At 47.5% G+C, this 22,421-nt stretch overlaps 1 protein-coding gene across 8 annotated transcripts in view; it reads right to left on the reverse strand.

Moving 5' to 3' along the window:
- Positions 1-6,087: 6,087 nt before the first annotated feature.
- The window catches only part of RNF8 (ring finger protein 8), a 39,624-nt gene continuing 23,290 nt past the window's right edge, over positions 6,088-22,421 (reverse strand). The window contains exons 4-8 of one of the 8 annotated variants that reach the window (XR_016234614.1): positions 21,181-21,243; positions 17,891-17,980; positions 15,047-15,285; positions 11,739-11,943; positions 6,088-6,577 (exon numbers count right to left, since the gene is read on the reverse strand). Coding sequence is in view for 4 of the 8 variants with exons in the window: in XM_089333982.1 (XP_089190108.1) it covers positions 6,332-6,577; positions 15,178-15,285; positions 17,891-17,980; positions 21,181-21,243 (507 nt within the window). In the remaining 4 variants the exon portion in view is untranslated. Of the gene's footprint in view, positions 6,578-11,738; positions 11,944-15,046; positions 15,286-17,858; positions 17,981-21,180; positions 21,244-22,421 lie in introns of all 8 variants that reach the window. The other 7 variants (XR_016234615.1, XR_016234616.1, XM_008262860.5 and 4 more) reach the window with 7 other exon arrangements.

Consider the following 22,421-nt stretch of genomic DNA (forward strand, 5'->3'; position numbering starts at 1 on the left):
GAAAGAGTGTCTGGAAAAGATCTCTCTCTCTCTCTCTCTCTCTCTCTCTCTCTCTGCCTCTCCCTCTGTCTCTGTCTCTCTCCTCTGCCCTTCAAATAAGTACTCCTTTAAAAAAAAAAAAAAGTAGACATTCCATAACTATTGCTTAGACTGAGTGTCTTGGAACCGTGGGTGAAAAAAATCACACCAGATTCAAGTGTTCATAGAACTGGAAGGAAAGGGAAGGGAAGGGAAGGGCAGGGTGGGTGCGCGAGAAAACTGGATCTGAGGTTGGGATCGGGTTAGAACTTGTAACGCGGCACCAGAGGGGAGAACTGCTTGGGGCTGAAATGTGCTCCTGCGCCTCTGCGGTACCTTGTGCGGGCCGCAGTAGAAGGATCGACAACGTCCGAGTGCTCCTTGGGCACCGGATACAGGCCCAGCCCTTTCCCAGGGTCCACAGGCTTTTCTGACCTGAAGAGCCGACCGGACAACAGTTCCTTATTCTTCACCCACACAAGGCCCCATTTTCTTTCCAGGAGCACCCTCCCGCCCACTGCACTCCCAACGCCTCAACTCCCATTTACAGAAAAAGCTGAAAACTTAACCAGGAGGGATTTTTATTTCTTCTCAGAATGAAGCTAACTAGTGTTCAGAAAAACAAGCCCCTGGCCTGCTACACCCAACGGCAGCATCCTGCCCAAATCCCGCCACTGCTAAGACTGCATCTCTGGGTTCTCCTGTTCTTCCTGGGCCTTTCTTAGATTAGAACCACACTGCAAGCTAGACATTTCTTCTCTTCCTTTCTATGTCAAATTCAGCTAACTGCAGAACTCCTCAGAGGCCTGGGGTCAGACATCTCTAGGTTACCCTCAGATGCAGGGTAGGCAGATGCCAGCCAAAGAGACAAGCCGTAAAAAGCACACAGGCAGAGGGAGAGCTGCCCAGCCCAGGCATTCCTGCAGCCATGCTGCCTGCCTGGATGGTCACTCACAGAGGAGAATGGAGTGAGAAGGGCTGGACACAACAAAGGGGTTAATCAGGTCTTTCTGTAAAAACAGCAGCTTCCGGGGTTAAACTGCTGGGGATGCCTGCACCCATGTCAGAATGCCTGGGTTTAAGACCTGATTCTGCTTTCTTTTTTTTTCTTTTTTGACAGGCAGAGTTAGACAGTGAGAGAGAGAGAGACAGAAAAAGGTCTTCCTTCTGCTGGTGCACTCCCCAAATGGCTGCTACAGCTGGTGCACTGCGCTGATCTGAAGCCAGGAGCCAGGTGCTTCTTCCTGGTCTCCCATGTGGGTGCAGGGCCCAAGCACCCGGGCCATCCTCCACTGCTTTCCCAGGCCACAGCAGAGAGCTGGACTGGAAGAGGAGCAACCAGGACAGAACCCGGCGCTCCAACCAGGACTAGAACCTGGGGTGCTGGCGCCACAGGTGGAGGATTAGCCAAGTGAGCCGTGGCGCTGGCCCCTAACTCTGCCTTTTTTTTTTTTTTTTTTTTTTTTACAGGCAGAGTGGACAGTGAAAGAGAGAGAAACAGAGAAAGGTCTTCCTTTGCCGTTGGTTCACCCTCCAATGGCTGCCGCGGCCGGCGCACCATGCTGATCTGAAGGCAGGAGCCAGGTGCTTATCCTGGTCTCCCATGCAGGTGCAGGGCCCAAGCACTTGGGCCATCCTCCACTGCACTCCCGGGCCACAGCAGAGAGCTGGACAGGAAGAGGGGCAATCGGGACAGAATCCGGCGCCCCGACCAGGACTAGAACCCGGTGTGCCAGCGCCGCAAGGTGGAGGATTAGCCTAGTGAGCCCCGGCGCCAGCCTAACTCTGCTTTCAATCCAGCTTCCTGCTAATGTGCACCCGAGAGGCAGAAGATGATGGCCCAAGTGCTTGGATCCCTGCCATCCCATGTGGGGAGGTTTGGATACAATCCTGACTCCTGGTTCCAGACTGGCCCAGCCCCAGCAGTTGCAGGCATTTGGGAAATCTCTCTCTCTAAACACAAAACAACAGCTTCCAATCAGAAAAACAGATGACGAGCAGGCAGCAATCTGGCTCACACTGGGCAGGGTTCCGCCTCGCACAGTGTGACTGCTGGGATGTGGGTAGCAGGCCTAGAGGTAGCAAGTCCATACTAGGTTAACATAAGCAGATGAATATGAAAACACCTGCCATTCATGCAAAGGCGCTTTGTATAGCTGGCTGCATTCACGGGCTCCATAAAGTCAGGATGTGAAACAAATCCTCTTTACCCATTTCTCAGGGTCCTGTTGTAGGGAACATGCCTTTAATGAGAGCCAGCCTGCAGAGCAGTGGGTCTCAGCTATACTGCAGTTTGGTGCTGCAAGGCAGAAAAGTTACCATGTATTTTTCTAGGCAAGCAAAATGTAGATATTTAATATCAAGTATCTCTCCAGGGAAAGAACTTTCTGTAGCTCAGAGAAATAATGCAAGTTTGGTTTAATTTTTTGGTTTGAATCCTTTAAAAATAGAACATTCGGGCTTTTGTTTGTGAGTAGTGTCAAAATAATGGGAATATAGGCAATTATTTCAGCCTTATTTGGCAATAATTTAGAGATGAAGGAACCAAGAATCAGAGGTTGAGTAACTTGCTTAAGGGCGCACAAATGATAGGGCTAGAATTCAGACCCAACTAGGTTGGCTTTTATTTATTTATTTTACTTTTTTGAAAGGCAGAAGTTATAGGTAAAGACAAAGTGAGATCTTCTATCCTCTGGTTCACTCTTCAAATGGCTGCAACAGCCTACGCTGGGCCAGACTGAAGCCAGGAGCCAGAAGCTTCTTCCAGGTCTCCCGTGTAGGTGCAGGGGCCCAAGTACTTGGGCCATCTTCCACTGCTTTCCCAGGCACATTAGCAGGGAGCTGGATCCTAAGTGGTGCAGCTGGGACTCGAACAAGCATCCATATGGGATGCTGGTGTTGCAAACGGTGGCTTTACCTGCTATGCCAGAACACTGGCCCCATAGTGTGACTTTTAAATTGTAAGGTTTGGGGGTTGGTGTTGTGGCTTAGTGACAAGCCGCTGCCTGCAATGCTAGCATCCCAGGGGCACTGGTTCATGTCCCGGATGCTCCACTGCCAAATCAGCTCCCTGCTAATGTGCCTGGGAAAGTAGTGGAGGATGGCCCAAGTGCTTGGGCCCCTGCACTCACATGAGAGACCTGGAACAAGCTCTTGGCTTCCGCCTGGCCCAGCCCCAGCCATTGCAGCCATTTGGTTAGTGAACTAGCCCATGGAACATCTCTGTCTCTCTCTCCCTTTCTCTCTATGTAACTATGCCTTTCAAATAAATAAATATTTAAAAAAAATAACAGCTCCTAAAAAATAAAAAAGAAATTAAGGTTTAGGGCCAGTGTTGTGGCTCAGCAGGTTGAGCCACTGCTCACAAGGCCAGTATCCCACGAGTGCCAGTTCAATTCCTGCCTGTTCCACTTCTGTTCCAGCTCCCCACTGATATGCCTAGGAAAGCAGTATCAGATGGCCAAAGTACTGGAGTCCCAGCCACCTACGAGGGAAACTCAAATGGAGTTCCAGACTCCTGGATTTGAGGACCAGCCCGAGCCACTGGAGCAATTTGGGAAGGGGACAAGTGGGCAAAGATTATGTCTCTCCCTCTTTGTCAATTTGCCTTTCAAATACATGAATCTTTTAAAAAATTGTTTTAAAAGTTTACTTTTATTTGAAAGAAGAGTAACAGAGAGGGAGAGATAGAATCTTCCTTACACTGGTTTACTAACACACCAGCAACAGCCTGGACTGAGCCAGGTCAAAGCCAGGAGCCAGGGACTCCTGGTAAGGACCCGAATACTTGAGCCGTCATCTACTGCCTTTCAGGATGTGCTTAGCAGGAAGATGGATCCAAAGTGGAAGCAGGACTGGAACACAAGCACTCTGATTTGCGATGCGGTGTCTCAACCCACTGTCCCACCACATCCACTGTATGTTTTCAGTCTGCCTTGTAGAGCTCACTTTTTTAAAAGACGTGGCACACTTGACGAGGAAGCAGCGGTCTGAAAAGGGGATCGTGACTCATTGTGTGTCCAGGAGCTGTGGGAGGAAACAGGCAGTCTGCGAGGCCAGTCTCGGCGGATGGTCTTCAGGCTCTCAGTCGAGAGGTTTTTTCTTGAAGGATCCTTCCCCTGGGGCAGGTGTCTGGCCTGGTGGCTAAGCTGCCAGCCCAGCCACCCGCATCCCACACTGGAGTACCTAGGCTCAATTCTCAGCTGTAGCTTCTGACTCCAGCTTTCCACCAATGCCAAACCCTGGAAGGCAGTGGTGATGGCTCAAATAATTGGGTTCCTGCCACCGCATGGGAGATAGGATTGAGTTCCCAGCTTCCGGCTTCAGCATCCCCATGTTGTGGACATCTGGGGAGTGAACCGGTGGATGGGCACTCTCTATTTGTCTCTCTGCCTCTCATGTAAATAAAAATATTTTTTAAAAAAATTATAATAACTTAAAAAGACAGGATATATAAAATTTATATATACACATGTAATCATAAAAAAACACATATGGGAAACCGTAAGTTATTTCAACAACACTATAACAATTGTTTCCTTTTGTTATCTATTTTTCCAGAGTTTTATGACATGGCTATAATAAATATTTTTAAAGTATTATTTCTAGGCTTAATTTTACTTCTTTGACTCTACAGTACTTGAATCAGTAAATCATGGGGAGAAAGAGGAAAACAAAGATCACGGACTTGGGGCCTGTGCTACGGCATAGTGAGCTAAGATTCCACCTGCGGCGCTGGCATCCCGTATGGGTGCCGGTTTGAGTCCTGGCTGCTCCTCTTCTGATCCAGCTCTCTGCTGTGGCCTGGGAAAGCAGCAGAAGATGGCCCAGGTACTAGAGCACCTGCATCCGTGTGGGAGACCCAGCAGAAGCACCTGGCTTTGGATTAGCTCAGCTCCGGGCATTTGTGGCCACTTGGGGAGTGAACCAGTGGACAGAAGACCTTTTTCTCTATCCCCCCCCCCCAACTCTCTCAAATAAATAAATAATATCTAAAAAAAATGATCAGGAATTCAAGCATCAGATCATTCACAGTATTTTCAAAAAGGAACAAAGCCCTAACATCTCTAAAAAGCTGGCAAGTCAACAGTTTCCGATTCTCTACACATGGGCTAGGGATAGGTGTGTGGCATAGTGGTTAATTCACCATTTGGGGTGCCTGCATCCTATATCAGAGTGCATGGGTTCAAGTAACCGCTCCACTTCTGATCCAGCTTCCTGCTAATGCAGACCTGGGATGCAGGAGGTGATGGCTGCACTACTTGGGTCCTCTGCCATCCACATAGGAGTTCTGGGTTCCTAGCTTTGGCCTGGCTCAATGCCAGCTGTTGCAGGCATTTGGGGAGTGAACCAGCAGATGGATAATCTCTCTTGGTTTGTGTGTGTGTGTGTGTGTGTTTTTCTCCGTTGCTTTTTCAAATGAATAAAAATAAATAAAAGTTCAAAAAGAAAATATATGAGGTATAAAGAACTTCAAAAGAATGGCTCTCTAGGTAGGCAGTAAAAAGGGAAGGACAGCAAATCACTAAATGCAGTCTCACATCCTGCTAGAGGGCTCCTAGTTTCCAGCGACCCTCATGTTCTGTCATTCTATCAGAGGTAGCCAAGATACCACGGGCTGACCTTCAGTCACCACCAAACACCCAAGCTGGTTTTGTTTCTGTTTAAAAAGGTGAGGTGGATGAAGAGAGGTAACTTTCAATTAAAAAAAAAAAAAAAAAGGCAAAAATCCCTCAACAATCCTCATAGAATCATTGTTGTGCGTTCATGACATGGGGACACAGATCTGGAAGCCTCTTCAGAGTGCCAGCTGAAGGGAGCACCCAAACACCAAACCAGGGAAGCAGGGACCCACCCCTGGAATAAGGAGGGAACCCAAGAGCCGGGGGTTTCACAGAGCCCTTCTGCTGTGGCCAAGATCTCAGGCCCAGCTTCCTGGGCTGACGTTTACTTGAAGTCTATCATCTGATACAGTCACTTTCTGGGTTGTAATCCATGAGCTGCCAGTGTTTACTTGTGAGACTGTCTGGGAGCTAGCAGGGAAGGAAGGCAAATACACCAAAGCCCAGCTGAGCAACTGATAGGTTTTACACTTTATTTCCAGGAAATGACATCTTGTTTTTACAAAGAAGAGTTAAGATATCCTTTCAAAACAGAGGTTACCTTCGGGGTGGCCATGAATGCACCCAACTTGTCCAAAACAAATGTCAACAGAGGTGCTTCTAGGGTATCAAAACAGTAACAATAACAACAAATTTCAAAAAACAAAGCAGAACTCCAGTAATCCATTCAACACGTAACGAAGCCAAGTCTATTAAGTACCCTGAAGCAGCCGGTGCCAAGGCCCACTGGGGCTGCAGACCATGATGGCAGCAGGGCTGGCCAGCATGGAAGGTGAGTGACCGAGGGCTTCCCTCTCAGTCTGTCCCAGGTGGCCTCTTGGATGATCCCTGGTGCAGCCTGCGTCACGTCCAGAGAAAAGCCTCCAGCCCAGGCCAAGCTCCCACTGCTTGGCAGTCTTTCGAACACCCTTAGGGCAGTCTTCAGGAGAGCCTCTTTGCTTTGGAGAGAGAGAAAAGAGAAATAAAGGAGGAACCTACGTTTCTCTTCCCTGTGCTCCCTACCTACCTTGCCACACAGCAGGCAGGGTGAACCCGAGAACGTTCGTCAGATCTTATCACTCTGCTCCAAGCCCACCCACTTTGTCAGAGTCAAAGCCACACCATCTGCCCCCTGCCCAACCTTCCTCGCCTCATCTCCTGTCCTCCCTGGTTGCTCTCTCCCTCTGGCCAAGGTGGCCTTCTGTTCCTGCTCTTCCCTATTTTCCTCTTTCCTGCAAAGCTGTTCTCAGAGACGCCTCCTCAGAGACGCCTCCCTCGACTGCTCCATCCAGAGTTGCCAAGTTTTCCCATCACTCCTTCGCCCTCGCCCTTTTCCTGCTTTACTTTCCCCCACAGCACTACTCACGTTCAACTCACTAGAGCTTCCCTTCTCTATATTTCCAGCATCTAGGATAGTGCCTGGCACAAGTCGGGCCCTCAACAACTCTGCCGAAGGAGACCATGAATCACAAACCCAGGAACACTCCAGACAAGTTCTTCCTCTGTCCTGAGAGGGCGGGGCTAAGAGCCTCCAGGTTTTTCTGGTATTTTCTGCTGCCTTGGCCTTGGAAAAGCAAGGACCCTGGCCTACATGGGGATACAATATGGACACAATAAAGCCATCAAACTCCCTAACAATGACATCTGGAGTGCTCTGGAGGGGGGCTGAGGAAATTATAAAAGTTATTTGTCTGGGCTGGTGCTGTTGTATAGCAGGTAAAGCCACTGCCTGCAATGCCACATCCCATATGGGCGTGGGTTGGATTCTCGGCTGCTCCACTTCCGATCCAGCTCTCTGCTGTGGCCTGTGAAAGCAGCAGAAGATGGCCCAAGTGCTTGGGTTCCTGTACCAGCGTGAAAGACACAGAAGAAGCTCCTGGCTTCAGATCGGCCCAGCTCCGGCCGTCGTGGCCACTTAGGGAGTGAAGCAGTGCCTGAAAGGCCTCTCTCTCTCTCTCTCTCTGCCTCTCTGTAACTCTGCCTTTCAAATAAATAAATAAATCTTTAAAAAAAAAAAAAAAAGGCTATTTGTCCCCTACTTCTGGGAAGCCTTTGACGTCAGGCCTTGGGTTGGGCGTGCCTTCAGCCGTGAAGAGATGGGATGACGCAGAACCCCCTTTGCTAACAGCCTCATCTATTTGCTTGCTGAAAAACATGGAAGCCACAGAAATACTCTCTTGACTCCTCTACGGCAAACTTTCTTGTCTGCCCACTGTCTCACCTCTTCTCTGGTCACAGAGGACAAATCCTCCTGGTGTTAACTCCAGGGCCCCGCTCTGCTCTCCCTCTCCCTCCCAAAGCACCGTGCCTGACTCACTCTCCCTGCTTTCCAGCCTCCCCTGCTCCGCAGGCTCCTTCTGGTCAGCACCTGAAGATGCTCAAGGCTCTCCTGTCTTACACTGAGGGCTCCTCAACTCTTTCTCCTCCAATGACAGCCTCCTTTTGGTGCTGGTCCCACCCTCGTAGTCACAGCAAGTTCTTGAAGAAGGTGTCTGTTCTTGCTCTGCTCTCTCACCTCACACCCAATCCCCAATTCACTCCAAACTGACTGCTGACCCCACCCGTTCCCAGAACTTGTACTAAAGTCGCCTCTTACACACTTGCCACGGGCAGTTTTTCATCTTTATTTTATTTAACTCTCAACAGCACTTCAACTGCTGACTTCCCATTTCATAACCACTCACAAACATCCCTTTACTGAAGACATATTATGTGCCAAACCCTTTTCTGGTTCCTGAGAAGACAGCACCGAGTAAGTTTCAATCCCTGAATCCTGCCTCTAACGTGCACCCCGCCCCTCAGTGCCTCAGGGCGCCTCCCCGAGGCCCGTGCCTAGTGTCCTTTCTCAGCCGCCCCTCGCTGTAAGGAGCACAAGCTCTGTGCCCACACGGAAAGCTCCCGAGGGCAGGGGCTGCACACGCCCTGCTCGCAGCACCTGGCACTTAGTAGGTGCTGACAAGGAAAGGCTCAGAAGCAAGCAAGCACAGGAGAGCTGTTTTTTGTGGCCGGATCTGGCTGTGGTTTGAAGGGAAAAGGGTGGAAGAAGTCCCAACTCTCCAGGGTAGGAAAAGCAGAAAAGCCTTGGGTTGAAAGTCACTTCTCTAAAGGATTGCCAAGATTCTATTTCTAAATTATTGGCTTTTTTCTTTTCTGAGCTCAACCCAAAGACACTGCTAAGGAAAGCAAAAAGTGAGAGCGTTAGCACTCTTGTCAACCAACTGACATCTAATGAGAAGGGAAGAAATGGGGTGGGGGAGCAGCTGACAGAAGACTGCTCCCTCCCTCACCAGCTACCCTTTGGGGAATTCCAAAAACCTCTTTCCTCCAGAAAAATCCCATGTCAAAATTCCAGAGAGCCACATGAGACTAACTGCACGTGTACTGACACCTAGCCCCACAGCATCCTCCCATGGCTCGGGACCTGGCATCCTAACTTCCTCCTCGCCTCTCCTCGGCCTTACAGACTTCACAAGAGATCAGGGGCTGATCAGTTAAGCACTGCTCCTCAAGACAAGCACCAGCTGGGGAGTCCCAGGAGCAGGGCTGCTCTTGATGAACTCAGAGCACAAGGCCCATCTGCGGGGGAGCCACGCGCTGCCACAGGCAGGCAGGCCGCCCTCTGAACTCATTAAGAGCAGACCCCGCCAGGCCCTGCCAGAGTGTCAGAACTCTGATGATTATAGGCTTGTCAATCCTACTTCCCAGATCCTAAATTTGGCCCCTTTTTAAAAAACTTCCCATGCACTGGGGATTAAATCAGCTTTCAACTGTCCTGGAACTCATAAGGAAGGTTGGTGTTGGAGCTGAGAATTTTCCCCAAACGCCACACTGCAGCACAGCGAAGCTGCTGATGGCTCTGGCACGTCCCTCCCTAAATCAGGTCTCAGAACCTCTGTCTGCCTCTAGAGAAAACCTCAAAGCTGCTCTCACTGCGATAACTGCAGAAACCAAGATGGGTGCCAGAACTGCTCTCAGTCAATGTGCGCAATAGGCAGGCAGATTTGGTTTATCCTGTGGCCCCCTAGTGTTCCAGAAAGGCTGGGAGGCGGCTCTGATATTAGTTACTCTGTAGAATTAACTCCCTGTAAGGGGAGTCAGAGGTGAACTTAGGACATGGCCCCTCTTTGCCTTGGCATGTTCCACTGAAGCCATCTATGAAGCTTGTGGGCCAGCAGAGGGAACACACTGATGTCCCCCTGCCCACACAGACCCAGCACAACACGTTTCACAGGCCATAATTTGATCTTGGTCACATCTAGATTCCAGGTCACTGCTGCTCTAGAAAGGGCAGAGGAAAGAACAAAGTGTTCACAAGGTCTCAGGTACTCGCTAAGCCTGGGCTGTCGTCCCGATGCAAGGCTGGCACCATGTACACATGACGTTGTACACGGCCGCCAGGGGAAGGGCAGGGCCGGGCCGCTCCTGTCTGTGCTTTGCTCGTGCTGCTGCTTGAGCTAGGGAACCTTCAAGGCGCAGTTCAAACGTCACATCCTCTGTGAAGCTCTCTCCCCTACCTCCTGCCCAGGGCAAACTGAGTGAGCCCTCTTCTGCCGCTTCACAGCACCCTGTCCTGGAACCACCAAACTGCTTTCCTTTCTGTCTCTTGTATCAGACGGCGAATGTCGTGAAGGTTGGGACAATGTCTTATTTATCTCCTTAGCCTGATGTCTGGTGTAGTGTCCCTACAGATGCATATGGAGAGATGGGAAGTGAAAAGGAAAGACAATGGGAACCTGTTAGAATCAAGTGGCTTTTGGAGGTAAAAATCTGTGGGGCTCAAAACCGGGCACAAAATCTTATTGGACACAGGTGTCAGAAAAGTGAGAAACACTTTGGTTCCAAAGAACCAACTGAAGGCCACCCAGCCTCCCCTCAACCTCGGGTCAGAATGTCTTTCTTGGCAATAAGAGGCTCAGGCACACTTCTGTTCAGCATCTATACTACCTGGCTGTGTGACAAGCCTGCTGCTTCTGTTCTGCCTGACTGACCAAGGGCCAGTTTTATACCACAGCTCCCTACAAATCAGCATCAGATTCCTGGCCTCACTCAAAGTGCTGACATCTGTCAGTAAGGGTTAGAAGGAAGGAGGTAGACACAAGATCCTGTTCTGAGAAGCATGTGGCCTTAAATCTCTCAGCTTCTCTGCATTTAGAGAAAGGTACAAGCCAAGACAAGTGCACATGGGTTTCCACAGGCCAGGCGGTGGGAAGCCTTCCGCTTCTTCTCCTCTGATGGGCCCGTTACATGCAGTCAGTGCACACCATAGCACTTTGGCTCTGAAGCTTTCCTGCATAGCAGTGCTTTACCGGACTATTAAAGGGACTGAACATGATAACTGCATCCACTCTGCTTCTACGCACTCTCATCCCTGCCCATTAATCAGTCCTTTCTACCCATTAGCTTCCAGGTGCTGTGCCCCAGGACACGTTCTTTTGTCACAAAGATTTCAAGTCTCAAGCAGAGAGGCTCTTCATAGCCTTTAAGTCAGCAAGCCCCACGTGTGCTGAGATCTCTTAAATGAACAGATACTCACTACAGAAACATAACTCATTAGGGAAACTCACCTGTTCCTCCCCCATCTCTTATCTACATTCTGACTGGGAGACTTGTCAGCAAATCCCTCAGGACCCTCAAGGACAGCACAGAAAGATGATGTTGATAATCTCTTTAGCTTAACATTATGCCCAATTTGCCTAACTAGGCTTTGACTCTTAGAGATAAAACCTGTATATGTGTTTTCTTTGGGCATTCCTCAGGTTGAGATTCTGACTTGTAACATGCTATTTAGAATTCATAATCCATTGTCTGCCTGACTCAAGGATAGCAGTTAAACTGGCTAGAGCAACAGCACCCTCTGCTGATCAGGACAGTAAACCATCTCTGGTGAGTTTGGTAATCATATTTTTTAATCGCCCACAACCCAGGCATACACACTTAAGCTCCCTTTCCAGCTGTTCAAATAACAGTTAATTCCACCTCAACTCTTTCTCACACATTGATGACCTTTAGCTCCTTTAGTCTTTCTCATTTCTTCTACCTCTTCCTTAATTTAAGAACTGTTTGTATGACTCCCTCTCTTCCCCAACCAAAAATCTTTGAAAGTCAGTCAGTGCTACTCACCTTTCCGTTCCCTGATGAGGGCAATTCGTCGCTCTTTCACTTCTGAGCTCAGATTATCTACCATCTTATTAATGCAGTTGTCCAGGACCAGGGAGTAGGTTTTGGACTCAATGTCCTTGCGACAAATGGGGCATTCTATCTTCCTCTTCATCCATTCTTTGATACAGTAGGAGCAGAAACTATGGGCACAGTTCAAGGTGACAGCCTACAGTGCGAACAGGAACACACATCACAACTTTCACACTTACTTTCTTGGCAGTTAATTCTCAAAGCTAGGACAGGAGCTATTTTCCAAGGCCAACCAAAAAGATAACTACACTTCTATGTGGATTGTAGTATCAGAATCATTCTTGGGCTGGGAAATTTTAGGTTTCATGTTAGACGATCTGTGCTGTCCCTTCTCAAAGTTAAGGTTATAGACTCAGGTCCTGGATAGGCTGATTTGTCTGCTTTGTTCCCCTAAGTCAACCACACTGCCAATGTGGGTCAACCATCCTGAGAGTGACAAATGCCACTGGACACAGCAGGATGAGTAAGTGTATGAACATACAAATGTAAAACTAATTCTCTTATTAAAAACAAACTAATTCTATAATTAAAAACAAACAGCTACTGCTACTTGTGAGTTACAACCTCAATTTTAGTATACCAAGTGTAAGTGAATACTGACCACTTAATGCATAGAATGGTAGGAGGTATCATCTTTAAAGAAGCCAAAATGTGAAATACATAATGGGTTCACTGACAGTGCCTGAACTTATAGGCAAACACATCCACAAAGAGAGACCGCAGGACAAAGCCTGTGATTCAGGGCTTCTCTGAGCACTCCCTCTGGTCAGATTTTTTTTTCACTCCCAAGAGTATAAACCATTCTCTCTCTCTTTTTTAAAGATGTGTTTATTTATTTGAAAGGCAGAGGGGCAGAGAGAGGGATAGACAGAGAAAGAGAGAGGTCTTCCATTCACTGTTTATTCCTCAAATGGCCCCAACAGCCAGGTCTGGGCTAGGCCAAAGCCAGGAGCCTGAACTTCATCCTGGTCTCCCACATGGTTTCAGGGGCCCACGTATCTGGGCCATCTCCTGCTGCCTTCTCAGGCTCATTAAGTAGAAGCTGAACCGGAAGCAGAGCAGTGGGGACCCAAACCAGCACTCCAGTATGGGACACTGGCATTGCAAGCAGCAGCATAACCTGTGGTGCTACCATGTTAGCTCCTTCCTTGTCACTCTTGTTCATACATATATATATATATTATATATATAATATAGATACACATATGTATGGATGTATGTATCTTCTAAGATACAACTTTTTCTGAAGTTTAAAAATCCTCATTTCTGCTTTTAAGATAAGCAGTGGAAAATAACATCTAAGTTATACATTTTTCAATAGCAAGCTGAACTCACAAAATCAGAAAACTAGAATATATTTTTCATTATGAAGTGTTATGAAATTCATGAAGTAAACCCTCATAAACAGGATTAAAAATGCTAAAAATGCTTTTTTTAATTTTTTTTTTTTTTTTTTTTGGACAGGCAGAGTGGACAGTGAGAGAGACAGACAGAGAGAAAGGTCTTTTTTTTCCATTGGTTCACCCTCCAATGGCCGCTGCGGCCGGCACACCGCGCTGATCTGAAGCCAGGAGCCAGGTGCTTTTCCCGGTTTCCCATGCGGGTGCAGGGCCCAAGGACTTGGGCCATTCTCCACTGCACTCCCGGGCCACAGCAGAGAGCTGGACTGGAAGAGGAGCAACCGGGACAGAATCCGGTACCCTGACCGGGACTAGAACCCGGGGTGCCAGTGCTGCAGGTGGAGGATTAGCCTATTGAGCCGCAGCGCCAGCCAAAATGCTTTGTTAAAATGAAACATCTAAGACTGACTTTAAGCGGTTGCTAGCAGAATAGGTCAGTACTCCGTGACAAAACATAGGTCAAAGCGTTTGTCTCTTTCATGTCTATGCAAATACTCTGAGTTGGATAACTTATCACCCATTCCAACGTCCCTTTCCTTGTCTTTCTTTACCAGAGACCATAAGCCCTGTCAAAACAACACTGAGTTTCTCCAAAGTAGGGAATCATCTAGCTAAAAACTATGCAGGAAATTATGACCAGAAGTCAAAATGAATCCAGAAAAAAAAAAAAGAAAAAACAGGTTGCCCAGGAGAGAGAGGTTTTTTCAGGAGGCTAACAGACTCAGCCTCCTCAAAGACTGCTTGAGAAAAGGATGCAGTGTGTATGTGTGTTTGCCTTTGTTAATCAGTCAGAAAAGCACTGTCGTCTAACAACCTGAGTTTAACACTTGTGGTCTAAGCTGTACTGGTCACAAATGGGAGGACCTGTGAAAAATACAAGAGCTGGTGCTTGTATTTATCTTGTACAGGGGCCAGCACTGTGGTGTAGCAGATAAAGCCACAGCTTGTGATGCCGGCATCCCATATGGGTGCCGGTTCAAGACCCGGCTGATCCACTTCCGATTCAGCTCCTTGTTAGTGCAGTTGGGAAAGTGCTTGAGGCCCTGCACTCATGTGGCAGATTCAAAATAAGCTCCTGACTCCTGGCTTTCGCCTGACCCAGCCCCAGCCATTGTAGCCATTTGGGGAGTGAATCAGTGGATGTAAAATCTGTTTAAAAAAAAAAAAGAAAAAGAAAGATGACAGGACAATAAATGGGAGCCTTGGGGAGAGGTATTTCATTTCACAAGGAGCCTGAAGGTCCTGAAATATATTCTATGTGGCTTTTGAATTCTGAATTCCCAAAATGACCACACATCAATGGCACTGACCATTCTGCTTTGAAAGGCTGCATGGCAGGAGCAGGTATTTAGTTTAGCAGTTAAGATGCCAGATCTCACATCTGAGTTTGATTCCTGATTCTGGCTCCCGATTCCAGTTTCCTAACACAGACCCTGGTAGGCAGCAGTGAAGGCTCAAGTAATGGAGCTCCTGCCATTATGTGGAGACCTGAACTGCAATTCTGGCTCCTGACTCTAGTCTCCTGCTAACTCATACCCTGAGAGACAGTGGTGATGAAGCAAGTGAATGGGTTCCTGCCATCCATGTTCTGAGGCCTGTCACTGTGGGTATGTGGAGAGAGAACCAATGGATGGGAGCTTTCTTCACCTGTTTCTCAAATAAATTTAATTTTAAAAACTACACTACAAGCCTACTCTTAGCTTTGTGTCCATTCAGAGTAAAGAGAGAGAAGTATTTCCAGGCTGCTTCATTCTGATACTTCGGCTATGTGATCTGGTTTCCCCCATCCTAACAACAAAGAGAGAAAGGCTTTATTGCAGCTAAAAATGTTAACCATACCAAACAAATAGTTATAAATTCCTAGAAGAAAAATCTCTTCAGAGTGTTTCTTTGGCAGAAGCAGCATGCATGGTCCAGGTTCCGTTCCGTGCTGGGAGAGTGAGAAGGGGTGCGCCACTGGTCATAATTACCTCAATGAAGTATTCTGAGCAAATAATACATTGGAGTTCATTTTCTAGCACGTCATTCATCTGACTAAGAACTTCCTCCTTCTGTGCTTGTACCTTCTCCTTCTCTTCCTGTGAAAACACACACAACCCTGTCTGTCATCTGGGAGAACCAAAAGGAGCACAAAACAGGACGGGGAACTGGGTTAATTGTCTGGAATAAGCTTCAGAAGGAATCTAAATTAAAAATTCATTCTGGCACAGCAACTCAAGAATAAAACACTCTCCCTAAGGGTTGCTATTTCTCAAGAATTGCTTTCTAATATAAAGCATGAACTCCCTCTCTCTCCTCTCCCACTTGCTATGGTCTGAATGTTCGTGTCACATCCTGCCCCTCACCCTTCATCTGTTGAAATCGAATTCCCATGTGATGGCACTAGGAGATGGGACCTGTGGGAAGTGACTAGATCATGAGAGTTCTGCCTTCATGAACAGGATCAGAACCCTACTCAAAAGGTCCGAGTGACCCTCTCTGCCCCATCCACCATGAGAGGACACAGCAAGGCCAGGCCCTCCCTGGACACTGAATCTGCCAGCATCTTGATCTTGGATTTCTCAACCTGAAGAACTGTGAAAAACAAATGCCTGATGTTTATAAGCTACCAGTTTATGGCATTTTATTACAGCAGCTGGAATGAACTCAAACACCACTTTGGAGCCTTTCCCCAAAATTAACCAAACGAGAAAAAATGAAGGCAGCACCCCATCCCACCACAGTAAGAATGAGGCAGTAAACATTCTGTATGGCAAGTAGTGGTGATATAAAATTACCCCCAAACAACAAAAAACTCAGACGTGCAGTGCTAAAGGTCCAGAGAGAACTAAAGAACTCAAGTCGAGAGAGGCAGGAGGCTTGAATTAGTTATCAGGGCCCTTGTGTTCTCTGCAGCTGACTCTGCTTAACGTAAGGCGCCTGCCCACGTTCCCCAGAGGCAGGAGGCTGTAGAGACAGCCTCTGAAGTCCCTGCCAGTTCCAGCCTTGGATGCTTGCCACATGCTTCTCCCACAGAGGTTAGCTGTGCTCGCATTCCTTGTGGACATACTTTTTAGGACACCTCCTAGGTATACTCTCTTGAAGTATTTAATACTTCATTCCCCAGACAGAAAGGATCAAGAGCCCCTGAGGCGAGGACAAGCCATTTGGGGTATATAAAAGTGCTTCAGAAAGTTCACGGAAAAGTAGAGTTAAACAAGTTTAGAGCAAGCGCTGTGGTACAGTGGGTTAAGCCGCTGCTTGTGACACCAGGATCCCACTTCAGAGTACTGGTTCAAGTCCCAGCTACTCTGTTTCTGATCCAGCTTCCTGCTAATGTGCCTAGGAAGGCAGTGGAAGACAGCCCAGGTGCTTGGTTCCATGCCAGTCATGTGGGAGACCCGAAAGGGGTTACTGGTTCCTGTCTTTGGCCTGGCTTACATTTGCTGGCGTGCCCATTTGGGGAGTAAATCACTGAATGAAAATATCTCTCTCTCTGCCTTGTAAATAAATCTTAAAACAACAACAATAAAAAAGATAAATCTTATTTTGGTGCCAAAAAACTGAGATCTATGTGGTTCCATGCATTTTGAAAAATCCTCCTAAATATAATTTCAAAAATATTATGCACCAAAATGAACTTGTCTTTTAAAAAATTCCACATTCCATGGACTTTTTGGAGCACTCTCGTATGTCAGTGGTGGGTTCATCTTTGACTTTCCTTTCTCATCAAGGCAAAGAATGTCAGACTGCTGAGGGCAGAGAACAGGGTTGGGACCCACTTCTACTTAAAATTAATCTTCCTGAAAACTCACCCATCAATGAGTTTTAAAAGTTGCAGTGGTCTCTGAAGCTGGGGAAGAAGATACCACATGAATTAACCAGAGGACAGGCCATCAGACAAACTGAAGGAGGAAGTCTCCTGCTCCTCTATGTACTCAGCTCTAGGTCTGTATGTGGAGTGGGGTGGGACGAGAGATGCAGTCGGACTCATGTAATTTCAGGTCAGCGGTAGCCTCCAGACTGGGCTTCATGGTATTAATAGACACAGGCCAAAAAAATCTGAATTTGTTGCTAACATTTGAAAACTGAGGTTTTCAAATAAACATTTTGGTTTCTTCCTGCCAGGGGAAAACCGAAGGACCTGACAACACTGAGTCTGCACTTCTGGATACAACAGCTGGCTGAACAGAGAGGTGCTGCCTCCTGGGGTTGGGGGGGGATGAGCACCCCCCCCCCCCCAGCCCACCACAGTCCCCACTGCCTGTCTCTGTGCTCCCATAATGAGACGGCTTCACTCTTGTTAGCGACCACGGCCTGGTGGGCATTTAAGCTCGAGAATTCAATGATCTGACAGGAGAAGAAATCAACATCAGTGCATCCAGATGAACTGTTCAGTACTCTGAGTCCACCACCCTTCAGGAAGCATCAGTGTCGCACCCTGAAAGAGCACCCACCATGCAGAAAGGATTACAGTGCAGGATGCTAGTCCTCGGCCCAGCAGTTTGCTTCAGAACAAGGGAAAGAACCAAACGTTGTCTAAAGGCAGAATCACCCACAGGCTTGGATATTCTACAGATTATTTCCCCTGAGGCAAGGAGCACCCATAATCTTTCTTCATTCTCCACAGCAACCCCTGCTCTGCTGGAAATGCTGAGTTGCATGTACTAACCAAATTCTAAACCTCCATCTTCCTTCCAGTACCTTGGTCTGCTCCAGCTCTCTGTTCTTAGCTTGAATGATTGCTTCGAAGTCCTTCTTGCTGCGGTTTAGCTCCTCCATCAGGGCCCGATGCTGCAGAAACACGGCAGAGTGACACCCAGCATGAGCTACAGTGTACCCCACCCTCCAGCCACATACCTGCTCTCTCTCTCTAGTCTGTTTCTTTAGTTCAAGGATCAATGAACTGGCAATTAAACAATATCACCTTCTATCTTCTGTTTTGTTTTGTTTCCCCCCCCCCCCAGGAAAGGGGGCAGACAGGAAGGGAGGCTGTCAAATCCATTATCCCTCAGGAACTTAGCCAACCTGTGACCAAACAAGATCAGCTGAAGAACTTTCACTGTCTTTGAGAATCTGATTCAGGAGGTTTGGACTGAGCTCCAGAAACAAGTATTTTTTTTTTCGTTAAGATTTTATTTATTTGAGAGGCAGAGAGAGAGAGAGAGAGAGAGAGTGAGTGTCTTCCTGGGGCCAGCGCTGCCGCACAGCAGGTTAAAGCCCTGGCCTGCAGCGCTGGCATCCCATATGGGCATTGGTTTGGGTCCCAGCTGCTCCACTTCCGATCCAGCTCTCTGCTATGGCCTGGGAAAGCAGTAGAAGATGGCCTCTGGGCCCCTGAAGACCTGGAGGAAGCTCCTAGCTCCAGAGCAGCACAGTTCTGACCGTTGTGGCCAACTGGGGAGTGAACCAGCAGATGGAAGACCTCTCTCTTTCTCTGTGTCCCTATCTCTCTTTCAAATGAATAAAGATATATATATTTAAAAAAAGAGAGAGAAAGAGAGAGAGAGAGTCTTCCATCCACTGATTCACTCCTTAGATGGCCACAATGGCCAGAGCTGTGCTGATCTGAAGCCAGGAGCCAGGAGCCAGGAGCTAAGGAGGGAGCTTCCTCAAGGGGCCCAAGGACATGCGCCATCTTCTACTGCTTTCCCAGGCCACAGCAGAGAGCTAGACTGGAAGTGGAGCAGCTGAGACTCGAACCAGTGCCCACAGGATGCTAGCATTGCAGGTAGCTACTTTACCCACTATACCACAGCGCTGGACCCAAACATGTATTCTTTTAAAAAGCTACCCACATGATTCTGGAAATGGTACTTAAGAACTGGTAAGCATCCATAAGGCGACCCTGTACTCAAAGTGGCTTTTAAGAAACAATCATGGGGCCGGCACCATGGCGCAGCAGGTTAACACCCTGGCCTGAAGTGCCAGCATCCCATATGGGTGCGAGTTTGAGTCCGGCTGTTCCACTTCCCATCTAGCTCTCTGCTATGGCCTGGGAAAGCAGTAGAAGATGGCCCAAGTGCTTGGGCCCCTGCACCCATGTGGGAGACCCAGAAGAAGCTCCAGGCTCCTGGCTTTTGATCAGCGTAGTTCCAGCTGTTGTGGCCAATTGGGGAGTGAACCAGCGGATGGAAGACCTCTCTCTCTCTCTCTCTCTGCCTCTCTATAACTCAGCCTTTCAAATAAATAGATAAATCTTCAAAAAAAAAAAAAAATTCGTGGGGAAATGGGATTTGGGAAACCTAGACAGCCACTTTCACTGAAGTAAAAAAAGCCATTTAGCCTATTTATTCACATGCCTATGAGGCAACGCTGCCTGCACTCTGCCAGTATCTGCTGGACGATGGCGTGCCCAAGAGCTAACAGCTCATCCACTGGGACCAAAGGCCTACCTCAAATGTCAAGAAAGTCCATGTCTGTGAAGCACACTTTATGAGTTTATGCTCTCACCTCACTTAAAATTCATTTTAAAGGCAGGTGGTATAAAAGTATGTTTGTTATTATCAGGAAACAAATGGTAAAATGTGTGATGTCCTAAAGAAAGCAGTCATGTCAGAAGGGCTGGGTCTTCATCTTGACCACTAATTAGATGTTTGTGGCTTAACTTTCTCAATATAACATCAGAAAACAGATGCCCCCCTCTCCACCTTGATGTTGATAAGAAAATAAGAGGTATGAGAAGCATTCAGAAACGTTTTTACAGCTCTATGACGATCTGTTTTTATAAGAGCCTGGTAAAGATAACAACTTCAAAGGACCAGCAAGATGGAACAAAGACAACCCACTGCTTCAGTTGAGAATGGCAGCCCCCAGGCAGGATGGTATAGAACCATGACCAGGAAGTCCGACCTTTCAGCTGAATGACTCCTAGGCCAAGCACCCCCTGCTCCATAGCAGTGTGCTCCTGTCTGTCTCAGGACAGGGCGAGGCACACTGAGGTGCAGGTGTTCAGGGACCCCTCAGGGATCCCCACCAAGCTGAATGGTTCTTTTCCAGCCAGTTTTTAAACATTAGGCTTGAAACAGTATCTGAACATTAATTTAGTAACGCCTAAAGGGAAACATACTTACTCCTCACTCTACAAAGTAAACAAACTCAGAAAATAAAATTCTCAGAAGATTGAATTAATGTCCACCTAATTCTTTCCAAATTTACTTGTGCAGCCGTCAAGGGAATCAAGGTGGGTACCCTGTCATGCACATGAAACTGTGACTGTGAGCACTGTGCAGCGGGAGACAGGCGACAGGCATGCAATAGAAGCACATAAGGAGATGTTCCCCTGAACACATTCTAATGCAATCTGCTCGGTGTGCTAAGGGAAATTCGAACCACCCCATTTACCTCCTGACTAAACTTGCAACAAACTACTAATTGTAATACAGGAAGGACAGAAGATAAAGCAGGCTTTAAAGATGCAAGAGAACACATAAAAAGCAATCAAATGAGAGAAGTAGTCAAGTTAAATGAAACAAATTACAGGCAATCTTTTAGGAGCATTTTATTCCTGGGAGCTTTACTCCTGCGTTAAATCAATGTTTTGCTGACTATTAAATAGCACACTGTCAACCTGACCTAAAATGTTTAATGGCAACATTGCTGAATGGTTTCTGGATGTCTAAAGCTCAGGGACAGTGGGGTAATGGAGGCCCTCCCCAGCCCTAGCGGCCAAGTCATAGCTTGCATTCCCCCACCTTTCTAGAGAAGTAGAGCCACTTCCCCAGAGAGCCTCCTTCCTAATTGCTACAGGCTCTGTTCCATCTTCGCCAGAGCAACTTCTGCTCAGATGAAGATGTAAGTTTTCACGCTGAGAGCTGGCATGTCTGTGAAGCTCCAAATCTCTGGCCTGATGTCGTGAGCAGCTGCCACCTGCTCTGTTTGCAGACTGGAGATACCACAGAGGTGTGGGCTGAGCAGCAGTGGCCATGTGATACCTGGCTGCTCCCCACTCGCAGCTCACTACAATCTCAGCACAGTGGCAAGAATTAAGTTACCTCCTGCAGAGCCTGGACCAGCTGTTGCTTCAGGTCCTCTTCTCCTTGCTCTTTCTCCAAATCCTGCAAAGCCAAAACAAAATGGAAGGTTGCTCTGAAGGGAGGGGGAAAGGGGAACAAAATCCACGACAAGCAAAGCAAACTAGCTGCTGTGAGCATCTGGAAACGACAGGGGGCAGGGAGCAGGTGGCAATCTCCCATTTTACTTCAAGCTGCTGGCAGTAAAGGATTTGAGCAGAGTTATCTGCCCAAATACTGCACCCCTCAGCTCAGGACTGTCAGCTTCAAGCCACCATTTGGGTGGTTCTGGAAAAACGATGAGCTAACAGTCTAGGTAGGCCTCCATCACTGGCTGATGCATGCTCTGACACACTGAGAACTGAGTCACCAAATATTTACACTCAGGTAATAATCCCCATGCCAGCATGCATGAAATCCACACTCATGCTGTCAATTCTGGCCACCCCATCACCACTTTCTCCTCAGTCCCTATCACTTTCAGCCTATAAACTGTCCTTTCTTTCCTCCACTGGCCCCTTCTGATGTGGGCACCATCCGTTTAGCATAAACCTATGGCCAGCACCTTCCACAGGAACCTCTGGGCCCTTCTTTCCTTTAGAATTACCTACCCACTTAATATGCCAAATTGAAACTGTTGTCTACTTCAACATATTGACTGAAATTGTTCTCCAATTATGTGACGCATATGACGTATCTTGTCTCCTCAGTAAGATAATTACTTAACAGCAAAAACCACTTAGCATTTTTACGTCCACTAGAACTCCCTAGTGCCAAACCACATGGATGCTCAAAATAAAGGTCTGTGTGAGGCAGTAAGGGTTAAATGAGTTTTTGAACATATAATAGGGGTAGACAGATCCCCCAGGGCTTGGTGGGCAGAGGGAAATGCAGCTGATACAGGAGACTAGATGTACTTCACTACCAGTGATTTATACATGACCTTATACCTAGAAAATTCTCTAAACCAATCTTTTTTGTCTTTTTTTAGCATTTTGGTACAGAGAGAAATTTTGCAGTTGTGCCTTGAAACATGCCTAGAGCAGTCACAATTATTAACTAATAGTGACTTTTATGATTTAAAGAGAATTCTGCTCTGGTGGAGGTGCGAAACACTAAATATGCAAAGATAAACCACCCTGTATTAATCTCAGCAACTAGTTTAGGTTGGATAAGGGAAGCAAAAAGATGTACACATGCAATCACTGCATACCCTTAAAAGA

This window comes from Oryctolagus cuniculus, chromosome 5 (assembly GCF_051225735.1).
Source record: "Oryctolagus cuniculus isolate XC-2025 breed Fujian yellow rabbit chromosome 5, ASM5122573v1, whole genome shotgun sequence".
Classification (NCBI taxonomy): Eukaryota; Metazoa; Chordata; class Mammalia; order Lagomorpha; family Leporidae; genus Oryctolagus; species Oryctolagus cuniculus.